The 16,625-nt window shown below is 39.7% G+C and overlaps 1 protein-coding gene across 2 annotated transcripts in view; it reads left to right on the top strand.

The window, feature by feature from the left end:
• The window catches only part of RPS6KC1 (ribosomal protein S6 kinase C1), an 87,759-nt gene that overhangs the window by 47,648 nt on the left and 23,486 nt on the right, over positions 1-16,625 (top strand). For both annotated transcript variants that reach the window (XM_032185849.1, XM_032185850.1), the window contains 3 exons: positions 232-324; positions 11,442-11,489; positions 13,083-13,215. In XM_032185849.1, coding sequence (XP_032041740.1) covers positions 232-324; positions 11,442-11,489; positions 13,083-13,215 — 274 coding nt within the window. The remainder of the gene's footprint in view (positions 1-231; positions 325-11,441; positions 11,490-13,082; positions 13,216-16,625) is intronic.

Raw genomic sequence — 16,625 nt, forward strand, 5'->3', positions numbered from 1 at the left:
AACTCATTATTTTTTCTTTTTAAAAATTTTGTTTTCAATGTTATCTCAGTTTTATTTACTTGCAAGTTGTTTTTTTCCTCACTAAGGACAAACAGAAAACTTCTCCTTTCATCTTCACTCTCTCTGATTTATGATAAATTTAGTTTCCTTCGGCCTGGCATTTGCTTCAGCAGGCAGTCTTCCTTCAAGTACCACCCTGATTGATGTATAATCTTTGATATCTTCCATTAGCCTCCAGGATCACTAAGTTCAAGGCCCTCTTGGAACCTAAGGAGCCCTGCCGAGGAACTGAAGGCCTTCAGAGTCCTTGGGGTGATTGACAAGGTAATTCTTCAGTGTCTCTTCAAGAGTTCAGTCATAAATCGACTGCATGCTGACATTTTGTCTTTGAAGCTGTGGATCTTAAGGATATGAAACAAAAGGGGAAAATGACTCAAATGCATCTGCACTTTAAAATAACAAAAGTAGAAGAAAAAAGGCTTTTATCTAAGCAATTCATGTAAGGTCATGCAAAATATATTTGAGCTAAAGGATAAGGTACATGTTTGGTGGCATTCGATAGGATGAAGTCATGGTTACAATGCTGGGGTAAGGATGAGTGGATGTGTTTTCAGTTGAATAAACTGGTGGGTATTTGAAATACGGAAAGGTAAGAATTCTCACTTTTGAACTATCACTTGAAATGGGGCTGGAAGGATGACAACTGTTTGTTCTCCTTCTCTGAGAATTTGGAATTGAAATCCCTAGCCAAGACACAGATTCAGCAACGAAGCCATGATTCTTTTTGATTCATGCAAATAATCTCCCAAGATCCCAGGGTACTAGCCCTCTGTAAACAGTAAAGAACCATACAGATTTTTTTGCAAGCCTAATTAAGAGACCAGAAGAATTGCTGCATTGTTTTGATAATGCTGATTAGTTCTCACCTTACCAAATTCTTCTGAGGTGATGCATTATTCAGCAGCGTGGCAGTAGCTAATGGAGACTGTTAAGGCTCAGTTTCTTCTTCCTCTGCCAATTCCCTTGTGCCTTTTGATAGTTCCTCATGTAGTCCCTGGTTTGTGCATGGTGTACTGATGCTTGGTCCATTTATGCATTTGTAACTTGCATCAGAAAAATTAGATCTCCTAAGGTCTGCATTTCTCCTCATTAGACTGAACCTAGCTATTGGGACTGTTTTTTGTTTCTCTTTGCCTGTTTTGTTGCAATTATGTAGATAAGTCGATAACTTCTCTTCAGAGAGCTATATGCAGTAGGCATTGGGGTTGTTTTCGTAGCACACAAGGATTTCTCAGCCTTGACTTCATATTCGTTGTATCTTCTTTCCTCTGTTTTGAGTACAGAATTTAGCCTGTTTTGCTCTATATATGTGTCAAAGAGACTGGTTTGAAAAGAACTCCGATCTGCTTGATTAGTGGCCACCAACTAATTGGCCATGGTAGGCATGAACTTTGTGAATTAGTCTGACAAGGCGAGGCTGCAGAAGGTGTTGGAAATGAACTGAGAAAGACCTTTTCAGTACCTTCATTCTCATATAGATACAACGAGCAGCAACTGGAGAAGATGCTTGATTAGAGTCAAGGTTTTGGACTCCCTGGCATTATCAGATCTCCTACATCCCTCTCAGCACAGTTCTAATAAGTGTCTCAGGTGTGAGTTGAATGTACCCAGACCTGTGTGGCAGTGCTGGGAAGAACCGGGGTTCTGTCGTTGACAGAAATACAAGATCTTCGTGTTGGAGATGTGTGCAAGGAGTGGTGTGCGAGAACAGGGCTGTGTATACAGCTGGTATGCCTGTGTGTAAACAGTATTTTAGGGGTCCGAGTTAATGTGTAATTTCTGTGTGGAAAAAGCAGCAGTATTCCCTCAGGTGTCTTTGTGCTCTGCATACCTGCTTCCAGATTATCCTTATTACACACTTAGTCTTGTCTTTTATCTTACTTGTTTCTAAGCGTTCATCAAGTAGTGACGCAAATGAAAAGGTGCTGTAAGTACAAATGTTCTGTGTGTGAACATGAAGCACAGGTGCACACGCATATCCGTGTGACAGAGATGATGCCCCTGCCTCTGGTTTAAAACACCATCTCGGTTTCTTCTTCACCGTCACTTTTTTTGCCTCCATCTCTGCTTATATATATATACTGTGTAAAGCTCATGTCATGGAGAAATCCAAACTGGTGGGTAAGTTTCTGATGCCGGTATCTGTGATGGGCCCAAGGGTGTGGCCTGGAGTGTTTATTCTTGAAAATGGATTCTGATTTTCAGAGCCAGAGTTGAAGGTGTCGCGCTTTCTGCTTTTGGGCCCAGGTCTATAACTGACTCAGCATCACGCAGAGTTTGGCCTGGAAATAGTCTTCTCCTGTCCTAACCCTGAGGCATCTTTGGTTTCAGTAGAACGTGAGTGTGTGGATAGTAAGGAGCCACTGCCATTTTACTGCTGTCTTGCCTGGTCCTGTCCAAGACTGGCCCAAACACAGGGAACCGTAAGCGGTGGTGGCTGGTTCGCAGTCGTTCTCCCACTGCCACTTGAGGCCCAGGCTGGTGTCTGCCTCTGGCAGTGCTGACTTGAGAAAACCAGCTGTTAACCTTCACTCCATCAAATGCTGAAAGGTTCAGTGCCTTGCCTCGGAGTAATGTCAGTCTTCGTTCTTCTTTTGAAGCCACTTGAAGTATTTTGAATTGGTTTCCTGTTCACAGATAAAATGCTTGTTGTTACCTGAAAGGTTGGATTTTCCAAACTCTTTTAGACTAGGCAAAATTATTAGACATTTAATTTTAGTCTGGTTTATTGCTGATGAACCATCTTGGTTTCTCAATCTGCCTTTCCACCTTCCTTGTCACCTGAATATTTTTTTTTCCTAGGTTGGCCCTTTTCCTGCTGAAGCTGAGAGAATTAGAGATCTTAGCATTACTAAACTCTGAAAAGTGTTGTGAGAATTCATAGCAGAGCTCCCATATCAGTGCTTTGCCTCTCACCCTTTGCTTCTACTCTTGTACAAAGGCTGTGGTACAAATCCAACTGCTTTAATAGACCCAAGAGGCTGTACATCAGCGCTTGAGGAAACCAGGTTCCTTAAATGCTGCTGTGTTTGCTCACTTCATGGTGTCAGCGGTTAACTAGATGGTGTTTGCAGGTATTTTGTGTGTTTATTATGGGAAGGGTCTACCTGTGGATAGGTTTCTTAAAGTTAGAGGGTTAATTAATTCCGAATGTGGCTTTTGTCCTGCAGATGTTGTGGGCTTTAAGCTCTGTTGCTGGTTGGCAAGCATAGCTGTCATTAATATTAGCAGAGGTACCATGCTGAAAACAGGCTGATATCTAAATATTTTAGCTATCGTTAGCAGCAACCAAGAATGATCAATTATTTTATCAGTTCATGTGCCTTAAAGTAGAAAGCTTCCTTTTTTTTTTTTTTTTGAATACCAAAGATTTTTGCTTTCAAAATTTGTCTAATTAAAAAGCCAGGTTGCAGATTCTGTGCTGAGTTTCTGCCCTAGGCAAATCTTTCCTTTGAAGCTACAACTGGCCCCCGAAGAAACTACTTTGTTATGGTGCTGCTGGATACCTTAACAATGCTGTTTCAAGCCCAATTTCTTATTCTTTAGAACCTTCTGTTATTTAGATTCATTCAATTTAAAGATTCATCTTGAAAGCTGAGTACATTAAGTAATAACTATGCCTCTGTAACCAATGACTGTCTTTTATGTCTTTTCTGTCTCCTCCCCTGGACCCCCATCAAGCCACATTGTCTGTATTGGCACCGATGTGACTGTGATCAGTCTTCCACAGATGTCTGTACATTTGAGCTTGTTGTTCAATACACTGTTTGTTAAGCTCCATTATACAACCGAAACCTGGCAAAAATAAAATACTCTCATTGGGCCTTCGCTAGCATTATTTTGGGAGTTTCTGAGGGGGATTCTATAAGTAAATAACTTTTTTTTTCTTCTGAAGAGCTGGAAGCATTTCTGTTAGTCTTCACTATAGGTTTTTCTTCCTTTGCTATTATGCTATTGTGAGGAGTCATAACTAATGTTAATACACTAAGATTAACTGACCTTAGAAATACGCAGAACAACCAAATCAGTGTTATTAATGATTTAGGAAGTGTGGTTACTGCTTGTCTGCTCGACCAGTGAACATGCAAAAAGCAGAACTATAAAGAATCTGTGGAGTTCATATGCATGATCTGAAGACTCATAGTTGAATCAAACAGTTTATGGTTAGTTTTAATAGAGCTTAATCAGAGAGTAGGAGAAACGGACTCTTTTTAAGGCAGTGGGTGCTGTGCATGAATATTTTATATTGTGGTAGCTGTGTCCTTTTAGTGTTTAAAAATGTAAATGGTCAGCATTTTATTTTGAGGTGAGTTTAAAGAGTGGTGCAGTTGTGAAATGGAGTTGACCATAGCAGATGGTTTCTCTCACCTGGCTCTCACATGCACGTTGCCAAGCTTCTTTAGGTCGTCTTAGGGATTTGAATGAGAGGCTGTGTGTACATAAGAGGAGTGGGGGGGAAAGGAGCTGTAATAAACAGCATGATCGAGTGCAGATATTCAGTCTTTTTTCATTATTATGCTTAGAAAAAGAGAAACTGGCTGAAAAATGTTATAATGAATTCAACTGACTAGCAAGTTTTCTTCATCCAAACACCTCATAATGGAAAATAGCAATGGCAAAAATGGTTAAAAATTTGAAACTAGTAATAGTAACTATTAATACAAATAAAGAAACTTCCAGGGGCTTGTTTTAGGTTATGTTAACCCTTTAATTTCCTAAGTAAATTGCTAAATCCTACAAAACCAAACCAACTACAGAATTATCATCAAAAATGATTTCTTGATTTCTCACCACCCTTTTCCTATTGCTGGAGGATTACTCCTAAGCTACAGTAAGGCTTTTAAACCCCAAGTAAACAGGCTTGCTCAACTCTAAAGCTGAATGAATGAACAAATAAATAAATAATTGCAGGCTGAACTATATGTATCTTCTGATTTTCAGAAACAAATCATTTATAGAGGTATTTTCTTCTAAATTAAATAAGTTTGTCTTCTAAACTAAAATTAAAAAACTTTGTCTTCCTAAGTGTTACCAAGTTTGCTTGGTTCATAACAGGTGCCAGGCATTACTCTGATGCTGAGGGGCATTTCATATTGTAAACTGTATTCTCTGCTGTAACATGCCAGATATGTTCTTTAGCTTAATATTTCACCATTTGTCATTTCTTGACCAGGTTTTAGTTTGCCATAAGATAGTGAGCTTTCCTTTCTGTTACAACCAACTGAAAGTACTTAAAAACTTGAATTTGAATGTATGCTGCTTCCTGAGTATTTGCATTATTTAAAGCTGCACCATTTGTCTTTTAAGTACGCTATTATTGCAAGTCATAGAATATACAAACCCTAAGTTCCTTAGCATAATGGTTTGAAAGGAGGAATAATTGCAAACTGAAGATAATTCATATTGCACAGGTACAAGGATAAGCAATAATCACATTTTTCATACATATTAGCCAAATGTAATCTCTTTTTATAACGACAGAGGGAGACGAGCTCGAGTCCGGGTGGTGTAATCTGAAAACTGACAAGAATAAATCTGTGTTAAGTAGATCTTTTAATCCTGGTAACCTTGACAGCCAGCACAGCCGAAGAGAGCAGGGGGAATTGCACGCCTGCTTCTGCCTCATCACCACAAGTGTGCCCTGAGCATGGCAGTCAGCTGTGTGCCTGCCCCAGCTAAGGGGGCAGTTCCTCCCTTGTGAAGTCCCAAGTACTCGTTCTAGGATCAGGCCACCAACTTGTCTCATTCCTGGTGGTCTATCACTACCTGCAATAGGGATTTTCCTTCCAGCTGGTGCAAGGACAATACGGTGGGTGGTCATCTGATCCCTCTGAGTTTTTAGGATTTTTGTTAGAGAATCTACCTTAAGATGAGATTGAATTTGTTTAAGAAGTAAGGACCAGAATCAATAAATGACCCACTGACACTACACGATGAGTCTTCAGTGGAGAACAGCAATTCAATAACAAAACAGAGCTATTCTTTCAAAATCATCTCTCAGCCGTGGCACATCTTCAAAACCCTGAAGGTGTCTGGTACTGTAGTAAGGGATAGTAACTTACTGCAGTAAGTTCCATTTTATTTCATCAGGCACAAGCTATTCTTCAACCTGCATTAGTGAACCTACAGCCCCACTTTTGTAAGCGATTATGTTTTGAGGTGTTTATTTTGATCAGTGTTAATTGTTGCTCAGGTACACAGAGCAGCACAGCCATGTTCTGTGCCGTGTCCTGCAAGTGTGGAAAAACATCAGTGTTAGATACTGGCTGGGGTGGAAGGGGAAAAAACAGAAAAGAAAGGGGGACTGGGAAAGCAAATGACTGCAGTGTGTTCGAGCACTGCATTTATATGAAAGCCACCTGCAGGAGAGCGGCACATTTTGAGCCGTCCTCAGTTCTTGCAGTAGTGTCCCCTGCGACCTTGGTTGGGTGCTCGGTAGGGTGACTGATGGTTCACCACGCTCTTTTTTCCTGGTGACTTGCCTGTTGCCTGCCTCTGGGTTTGTGATTCCCCTTATGCTGACTTCTGCAGTATTCCTTCAGTCTCTTATCTCAGGGCTTTGATGCATATGTTCTGAAGGTGGCCACCGTGACTTTGGGTGGCAGCAGATGGTAAACCTTCAGGCTGCCACCGGCTATACTGGTGTTAAGTTGGAGACTTAACGTTTGATGAAGAATCAGTAGTGCATATGAAAGAGCTTTTACTGCAGAAATATCTTTTAATTAAAAAAAATTAGCATACTGAAACATTTGCTAATTTCTGTGCATTTAAAGGATCCTAAAATGAACTGTTTTCTTAAAGCTAGTCTGTCGTTATTTACCAGGCAGGTTTTATTTTATTTTTCTCCAATTAATTGTACCTACTGTATTGAATTGAATTTAATTTATTTTCCACTAAGCTGTTGGATGCACTGTAAATCAAATCTAAGAAGCTAATTTTTTTAAGTAGCTGCTGTCAGCATCAGAATTAACCCTTGACTTAACCTCCCCCCCCCCCAAAAAAAAAACAAACACAAAACAAACAAACAAAAAAAACACAAACAAAACCAAAAAAAACCCAAACCCCAAGTAGAAAATTGCATTTGGCATCGCAGAGGGATATTGCTATCTGCCAGTTGACTGAGATGCTGCCATGCAACATTGTTGTGTTCACCTGTGTTTTAGGTTGTGCCTGAGAGCTGATTGCTTGTACAAAATAGGGATAAGTGGTGAAGACTCTTATTCACACTGTATATTTGTGACAAGCCTTAACTGCCTGTCAGTATTTTTGGCCACTTTGATCTTGTCATCAGCACACAACAATAGGGAAAAATGAATAAGCAACAGTGGTGCTGCAGAAGCCAGTGTGATACGTAGACTGTTACCGTGTTTGTACATTAGTACGACAAATAGGATTTTGTTTTGTCTCCTTTTGTGTCACAGCCCAGTTGCTCAGTGCCCAGGAATGCCCTGCTGTGCGTTTTTCTACCTCCCCTCTGAGAGAGGATGCTGAATGTTGCAGTTGACAGCTCATTGTTTTGAGGTATTAAATATTACAAGTTACACAGTAGTCGTCACCAACAAAACAGGCTCCATCAGCTTATTGCAAGCCAGGAGCAGCCCGCTCTAACACAAGCATCTCTGTCTGATTTGCTCTGGGGAGGGATAGAGTTACGCAGCGGGGAACATTATGTGGAGTTCTGTTTTGTCCTGGTATGTAGCTCTGGTAGAGGTTTGTCACTTTGCATTTTAAAAAGGAACTTTAGGAAAAGAATTGAAAAACTTGCAAGTGCTTCCTTCTGCAGCGAGAGAGAGGTGTGAAGGTGCATAGACAGCAAAGACTTGTTTGGGTAGCCTGACTGTCCAGAACCTGGCTGGAAAGTGTGAGGTGAGGAGAATGAATTGGTGTTTGGGTCACTAGCAGAGTCACCGTTGTGCACTTCTGCACAACCTGGGTAACGTGTCCAAGAGCTGCTCACCTTCCTTTGCTCTGTTCGTGTGACAGAAATTCAAGCAAATATGTTTGTGACAGCCTCTTAGCTTCTTTCCTGGTCTTACCCCTTCCTGAAATGTTCTGATCAGGGATTTATTCAGCTGTGTATTCCTTTAATTATTTGTGTGAGTCTCGTTAGACCACCTTTTTGTAATATACATGCAGGCTGCCTCTCCTACAAATAGATTTTGGGTTTAGTGGACCCTTGCAAAGTCCACAGTCTGCCAGGGTCAAATAGCAGCGAAAAGTGCTTTTTGTGGTTCTTCCTGGCCTGCTTGAAATCCCCTGTGAAGGAAACAGTCTTGTGGAAAAGTAGGTATTGAATCAGCTAAGAAACAATTTTCCATTGAATGAACCGGAGCTGTGGCTTTTCGTCACTGGGGGAAAGTTACGATGCTCGACGGGGAAGCTGGTTAGTAGGGCTGGTTAGTCCACCTAGGTAGTTAACCTCAAAGGCACACAAATATTGTTTGTTATTACTGCCGTTATAAAACGGTAGCTGCTACTTTCATTTCGATGCAGTAACGCAACAACAGATGAAGGCAGCCCTAAAGGGACTCGTTGTCTGCTTTATTCCCGTTCGTGGTAGTCATTCTATATGTCATCGTGTAGGGCTTGGGCTCGGTAAGCTGCTCTGTTACACCATATGCTAATACCGTGCTGATAAGCAAGTGTGAAAAATGAAAGGGAGGAATACATTAATTGTATTTGTGCAATAAGGTATGCTATCAAAGGTAATTATTTCATGACAGTTTTAGTTATAGCAGTTGTTTTATCATGAAATAAAAGATGGCTGTAGGAGCCTTTTAGTGGAAAGACAATTGTATCAAATTAGTACCAAATTAGATTTTTGTCTTTATAAAGGTGAGCAAACCCATGAGCAGTTTTTAAATTGGTGTCTTCTACTCTACAAATGAACAAATCCTGTTTGAGGGTTAAAGAAGCTATTATTCCGTCCTTTATGCTGACAGCTTCATTACTGATTGGCCTACTGTTGGTATTAAAAAAATGTTTGGCTCCTTATGATCTTTGTGCATGCAACTATAATATTAATACAGACCACGGAACTGTTCATTAAGAAATGACTTTAAACGAGGTTGATGCTTGTAAATCTGGAGAGATACAGATGTTAAATGCTGTCATTCCTTTTCCTGTAGAGCCGTATGGCTAATAATTTCCAAGTGGCTAAAGCTCTTGTTAGCAAGAGTGCTGGTGTGTTAAGAATGGCCCTATAAATAACTTTAAGAACTGAAGTTGAAGGTGCTTCTTTTAAAGACTATTGTTAACTAAACATTATTGCCAAACAGATGGAAAGCATTCACCAGCCTGATGTTTTTAGGTCTAATTATATTATCGCCAGTCCTGGTACGGCTCAGTTGAAGAGGTGTATCCAGAGGCCAATTTATAATCATTTAGCCAACACCTGTTTGGGAGATATTGACAGTCAAAGGGCACATTTAAAAAAAAAATCACATATGTTCTTGTATTTATTGCCTCAATGTGAACAGTGTCTAGTTACAAACAAACTTGGGACAAGAAGAAAGTGACTGTAAACACATAATTGTTTTGAACCATTTTTATCTGTCTTCTTTTGGCACCTCTTGCAAAGTGGCTTTTATTTTTCCTCTTTTGGTTTTCTTTATTGTTTGTATATTTTCTTTATTGACATGCCTTTTTGGTTAAGCAAGGATAACAAAAGAAAATTCGTGGTTATCATTTATTCAGCTTGTTTCTACTGTTTTTGGAAGACCCAAGTAAGAGACCTGAAGAATTGTTTAGAGAAACTCAGTTTACGCCATTGGCATGGAAACTGCTTGTCGTTTCTTGCTCAAAAACCATCAGCAATTGCATCTTCTGGTAATATTTGTTCACTAGAAGGTAGAGAATGGCTTTTATAATAGTGGGTGCAACCCTACTTGAAGAGGAAGTCTTTGAGATGGAGAAATAGCTCTCGCTCTTATTTCTTTTGGTGAAATTTGGCAAGAGCAACGATGAGAAAAAACTCCGACTCGCTTCCTTTTGCTTGAGATGCTCAGAAGTGCAATGGGGAGAGAACAAGGACAGCATTTTGAATGTGGCCATCCCAAAGAGCAGTGCTCAGTGTAGTAACCCCAGTGCTGCATTTTCAATCCTTCAGGTGCTTGATTTTGCAGCCTAAATATTTTGTTATAACTGACTCTGACTGTTTGTACTCGGAGCTTATGAGGTCTGTTGTAAATAAACAGTGGGTGCAGATCTTGTTCTTGCTCCTCCAGGAGGATTGGTCTTGTGCTTGAGCTTGTTTTTGTGGCTGTCTTGCAGCTGGTGCTTTTCAAGCACATCTGTGTTCTTGGAGTTTACAAACAATCCTAAGCACAGTGATTTGAAGACAGAGATGCAGAGAGTTCCAGCTCCCTGAAGATGTAGTTTCCCAAATATATATACATATATAATTTTTGTTTGTTTTGTTTTCAGCACATAAACAAACAGAGCTTGCTAAGAGGCAAGACATTACTTAGTGCTCCTGTCATCACTGTGCTGTGCTTACAGTGCTTTCAGCGGAGGCAATGTGCTCCTGGCAGAGATGTTCTCTGCAGCTGTAGGTGTTTTCTTTTCTGCAGCGAACCTGTCCACTCTTTTCTCCCAAAATGAAGCCTTGTTTTTGCTGTCACCTTAATACTGCTTTACAGACCGGAAAGGAACTTCTTTGCAGCTGTTTCTGTTGTGGCTTCTAAATGTTGCAAAACAAAGGGCAGTCGGGGAATGAGACTGCAGTGGCTGTATATAGTTGGTAAAACATTTTCATGTGGCTTGGGTGTGTGCCTTGCCAGCTTTTAGATTAGCTTCCTGGAAAGAAGGTATGTAGCTCCACTCTCAAAAAAAAAAAAAAAAAAAAAAAAAAAGAAAAAGGCAAAGAAAACCTAAAACCTTTGGTAACCAGCTAGAAAGGAAAACCTTAGGTGGATAGAAAGCCTAATGGGGGAAAATACAGAAGGTAGGTACAGTGAGTTGGAAAATGGTAAATAAATTGGGATTTAAATGAAATAACGTAGGAAACTAATACTATGTGAAGGTTACTCTTTGTGCTTTATTTTCCTGTTACCATTGTATTTCTGTAATTTGGGTTCTGGTTATGAAGTACTCTTCTTGGTTTAGGATTCATTCTTTAAGTTAGCTGATTGGGAATCAGGTGACAGTCTGGTAGTTCCATAGAGATCTATATCCTCTATTTCCTCCATCGTATTATTTTCCTTTAAAAGAAAAAAACTTGTTAACAAATGTATGCTGCAGGGCTTTAATTATTATTATTATTTTTTAAATCACAACTTACATCACATCCTTTGCAAGGCTATTCAACATTAAGAATCATACATGTATATTGTTATCTTACTCACAAATTTTAAATGTTTTTCTGAATGCTTTTTCCTTAGGTTTTGCTTGTAATGGACACGAGAACACAGCAGACTTTTATACTGAAGGTGAGTAAAGTCTTATTACTTCTCTTAACAGTTTGGCCTCCTAATTTACACCACCACACAAAGATCACTGCATCTAATGTGCAGAGTTATCTCTGTGGTATATTACTATGTTAATGTGTAGATCCCTCTTAAGGGCACTGGAGTTCTTTTTCTCATTATCCAGTTGCTTTCCATTCTTTTCTTTGTGTAACTTCTCTAGTGCTCATATGTGCTGGTTTACTCACTTGAGTCGCTGCTGGTAATTGAAGGTGGTACCTCAGCAGGCTTTGAAGAATCACAGTTTCAATGTGGTCCTTAAAAAATCTCTAAAATCCCGCCAACTCGGAGCATATACATGCTGCTGATTAAAGAAGTTAAAATAAAAATTCTTCTTAGCCCCAGTACATCCAAATCTTCATCATGCCTGGGCTTCCCTTAGTTGAAGAATATGATATTGACCAAAGGAGATTCCAGATGAGATGGATGACTGTTCTTATCCAAAATTGCTATTCTATGGTTTACGTCAATTGGCTCTGAAAAATGACTGTAATGCTACGAAACTATTAACCTAATGAATCGTTAATTGTTTGTAATAATTTTTTTCACATTACTCTTTCTTGTTTCAGAAAATGCTCAGATCAAGATCCCAACATGCTTGGAGCATCTGTGATGCTGAGAATTAGTTTAGTCTGAGTCTTGTTACTGGGGCTATTGAAACGAATGACTGTTGATAGGAGGAAGGGCTAAAAAAAAACGATGTCCCAGACACGGAGCTATAATTTTTTGTTAATATTTTGCAACTTTGCTTAAGGTCTGGCTTACAACCCTGCCTTAACTTTGTGCATTTGGCCTCTGAAATGATTTGTCTTAAGTATCTGTAGGGTACAGAAAACCTGTTTATTCCTCAGAAAGGATTATTTGTGAATATTGTATCTTGGAACCTCGCTTTATCTGCTGACAGATAGGGTAACATTGAATTTCCCATTTAACTGCTTATGTTTATCAATATTGTAATAGGTCACGCTATTGACATAATTTTTTTTTCCTTTCTTTCTCGCCTCCCTTTCTCCCTCCCACATCAATTTTTTCACTTCTGGCAACTTCATCTCTGTGCTACCTCCCAGAAATCATTACCTCTCAAGGAGACTAATCCCTTCCTTTCCTTTTTGTTGTGGTTGTTGTTGTTGCTGCCTTTACTAAAGTACAATGGAAATGTGAGGATTACCTGTAAGTCTAGGGCATTCTTTTGTCTTTAGAACTTGAATTGAATTTTTTAATAGTGTCTTTTGGTCACACACAAAAATAAATTTTTTAAAAAAGGTCACAGGGAAATAACTGAGTGTCATCCTGATGACTTAGTTTGAGAGAGATTCTAATAAAAACATTGACCCATGTAATTGATTTTAATGGCAGCTTTGTGCCATCTTCTGTTCTCTGGAAATGCGCCAGATGCCATCAGCACAGCCTCGGGGGACCGAGGGGCATAGAGCAGCAGATGAGTGGTTTCTCTGAAGCCCAGAGTAACTCGGATAGATTAGTTTGGTTGATAAACACAGAGCACAGCAGGCTCCAAAGGCAACTGAGGGTACAACTGACCTTTTTGTTCTCTGTCAGGGTCTAAGGAAAAGTAGTGAGTACAGCAGGAGCAGAACGACCATCATCCCCCGCTGTGTGCCCAACATGGTGTGTCTGCACAAGTACATCATCTCCGAGGAGTCTGTCTTTCTCGTGTTACAGCATGCAGAAGGTTTGTCTCTTGTTTAAGTATATTGCTGAAGAGTCAAAGGTTTAGGTTTTTAATCAATGGTACATTTCAGTGTCAAATTAATCTCTTATATCTCTAATTAAAATATTTTTACTATGCCTAAGAGATGTCATGTAAGACACCCAGTACCCTCCCTCCTCCTTTTCCTCCTCATTTTGTGGTGGATTTGATTCCTGTTTCAAATAGCCTCAAATCTTGATGGGTTACTTAAATTGTAGTGATAATGAAAGCTTCCAACTGTTTATTTTCTACAGGAGAGTGAGTGCTTTGACTGCAATAAATATCTATAGTGTGTACAGTCATCTCTGAGAAACAAAGTCTTTGGCTAAGTCTTTTGTGAACTTTGGTTAGTAAAGCGTTTAGTATCTTATAGTTAAAATGACAAGTATTCCCACAAGAGTTTAATAGCTCTGCTTAAAAAAAAAAAAAAAGAGCATTTGCCTATTGGTTAATACCACGTAGTTATTCTGATCTGGGTTTTTAAGAAAATAGCTAGTGGCATCACATAGGAGTTCAAAGCAGAACCACAGAGTTGTGCCTTCAAACTATTTATGAAATTCCTGTTAAATGTTAAAACAGGGAACAGGTGGCAAAAAATAATTATGTCTTGATTTTTTCCTCTAACACCTGGATTTAAATATTCCCCAAATGTAATTACCCATATTTATTTAGAGTGAGTGCAGAATATAAATTTGGGGTTTGCTAATAGTTCTCTTTTTAGGAAATGTTAATAATTCAGTCGGAACGGATTATTGGCAGGAACTAAGCTAACTGATAGAGAAGATGATTTTATTACATTGAATATTATTTCTTTTATTCCTAATAACTTAGATTTTGCCTTTTTCATGAACAATTTATGTCATGTGAGGCCAGTTAACTTTAACTATACAACACAAATGATTTTTTTCTGCTGTGTGTGACATGGTGTTGCCATGGGCAGTGATGCATGAAGAAAGGCCTCACATTGCAGTGCTGTCTGATGGTGATCTCGAAGGGTTACAGTGCAGCTCTGTACAATGCTACTTTTCTTGAGGTGTGTTTAATTCAGGCAAATAAATTAGAAGCTATCACCTGAACTGTAATCTCCACTTAAACTGGTATGGTTTGTTTTGAGAAGTAATAGTTAAACAGAAAACAGCCCCTTGTCTGGTACCAACAGATCTTAAGGCTAACATGATCAAAGAATTGGAGACCAGATACAATAGAAATTACAAAATGGTCCTGATATTTCTACAATGTCTGAAGACCTGGAGTTTTTTGCTCTTCTCTTTGAGAAGAATGTCCCTTCTCAAGACAGATGGAAAACTGGGTACAGTAGTAGCAAAATGTGGTGATGTTGTGGTCAGATGGAGAGAACAGAAATTTTAAGAAAGGCTTAGTTTGACTGGTTGCATGATGCCCTTTGAGCCCTTCCATTTAAGAACAGAAACCTCAGCTTAATATTTGGGATGGATGGGGTGTTCTCTTTGAGAAGGAATGACTCTCTTCTAATCATCTTTGACGTGGTCACAAATCTAGTGAGAAGTGCTTGGCTTAAATCTCCTGCTCTTACCAACCCTGGCTATAAAAAATGTTTTGAATTCTGTCGGGAAGGATCTTAGATTTACCAAGTGCCTGGTAAATCAGGTTCGTATAACTTAGAGCCTTGTGCAAAACCCAATGACATTTTTTTGATCTGCCAGCAGCAGAGGTGGTGTCCTTGAAGCATTCTCATGTTGGCTGGCCAGTCAGCAAACACATCCTTGGAGACAACCACAGCTCAGGTTGCCTTTCTCCCAGCTGTGGGACAAACGCATGCAAGCAGGAGATGTGGGAGGGAGGTGGGTTATTCTGAGGTGGAGCTGGGAGAGGGGGCACAGATGAGATATGAGTACTTGCTGAAGGGGAGCTGAGGGTAGGGAATGTGGGAAGAACCAGGGAACTTTGCTGGGAGGATGGTGGGGAGGAGCTGGAGGGACCAGAAGGGATTTCGATGTGTGTGAGGGCTGTTGCTGGTGGTACGTGATGCATGGATTCGCTTGACTTGGATGCTTATGGGTTTAAGTTATAAACTGCAAAGAATTTCCCCTTGTTTTCAGAGGGTCTTTTAACGTTTTGTTACAGATATTACATATTTGCTAAGGAGCCTGCTATTTCCTGTTTACAGCAAAACTTAACCGTGTTATCAAGTTCAGCCCAAACTGTTGGGTTTTGCATGGAATTCTGAAAGCTTGACCCCAAACTTCTGCTCAGAATGAAAACTTTTTTTTTTTTTTTTTTTTTTTTTCCCCCCAGTAAGTCATGTTGCAGTTACATGCTCAGATTGGCGAGCGAGGTCTTGGGTGCTCTAACAGGCTTCTCTCCTGGCTGCAGTTGGAGGCTTCGAGGGTGTCTTAGAAGCATGAAAGTCCATAAAGTTATCTTGTAGCTTTGTTGGAAAGCACTTGCCAAATTCTAGTGTGGTAGAGAGCCAATCTGATGTTAATAAGGCCTCGCTTCTTCTTGGCACTAACAACTCCAGAAATTTTAGAAACAGATGCTTCAAAAATAGGCTGGGGGGCTTCCATGGGACATCAAAGTTTAAGTGGCTGTTAGAAGCTGTCAAATCTCTTTAAGCATAAATAAGCTGGAGTTCCTATCAATCTGGAGAGCACTCAAGAAACTTCACGCTGAAGAGGCTTGCTGCATGCAGGAATTAAAAGACAACAACGTGGTAGTGTTCTGGCTTGCAAAGCTGCAGATATGTTGTTAGGAAAGGAGGCAGTACTTGCTATAAAGACGAGAGAGGGGGAGATCAGAAAAGGTAGGAAAGGTGATTTGGTCCTTGGCAAGGGGCTTTTTCAGGAGGCTACTTTGAAATAAAAGCTTTTGCTTGAAGCACATTGTGAAGTGGGAGCTTTGCCTAAACTATTAAACTTCATAGCAGAGACTCACCAGCAGCAGTGGAAGCAGCCCTCTAGATAAAACTGGTGTTTGTAACTATTGTCACATTAGAGATTAGGTAGAGGTGAGCTTCCAGTTCCTATATATGCTGCAATCCCGCTGTGGCTGCCATTGGGATGCTGTGAAATATTATTATTGTATCATGATAATTCCTGCATGTCTGGTTCCCTTTTGGCCTAGAAACTGTGCAGACATAATTATATGTTGTCATTGTATATTAATACAATGAAGTTTAGCAGTAGCTGTCTTTATTGAAAAGAAGGACAGTGATTCTAAGAAAACCATAAGGCTGTTCTTTTTCCAGCAGGAATATTGATTCACATGAAGTGCATAACTTAGGATTGGTACTCCTGGCCATAAACAAATTTTTATGCAGTGATGTAAAGAGTTTGGCCAGGTTTTGGAGAATAATTCAAGCAGATGTCTTTCGGTAATCTGTTTTTCCTTCTTTATCCTATCACAACAATTTC

The sequence above is a fragment of the Aythya fuligula genome, chromosome 3 (assembly GCF_009819795.1).
Source record: "Aythya fuligula isolate bAytFul2 chromosome 3, bAytFul2.pri, whole genome shotgun sequence".
Lineage (NCBI taxonomy): Eukaryota > Metazoa > Chordata > Aves > Anseriformes > Anatidae > Aythya > Aythya fuligula.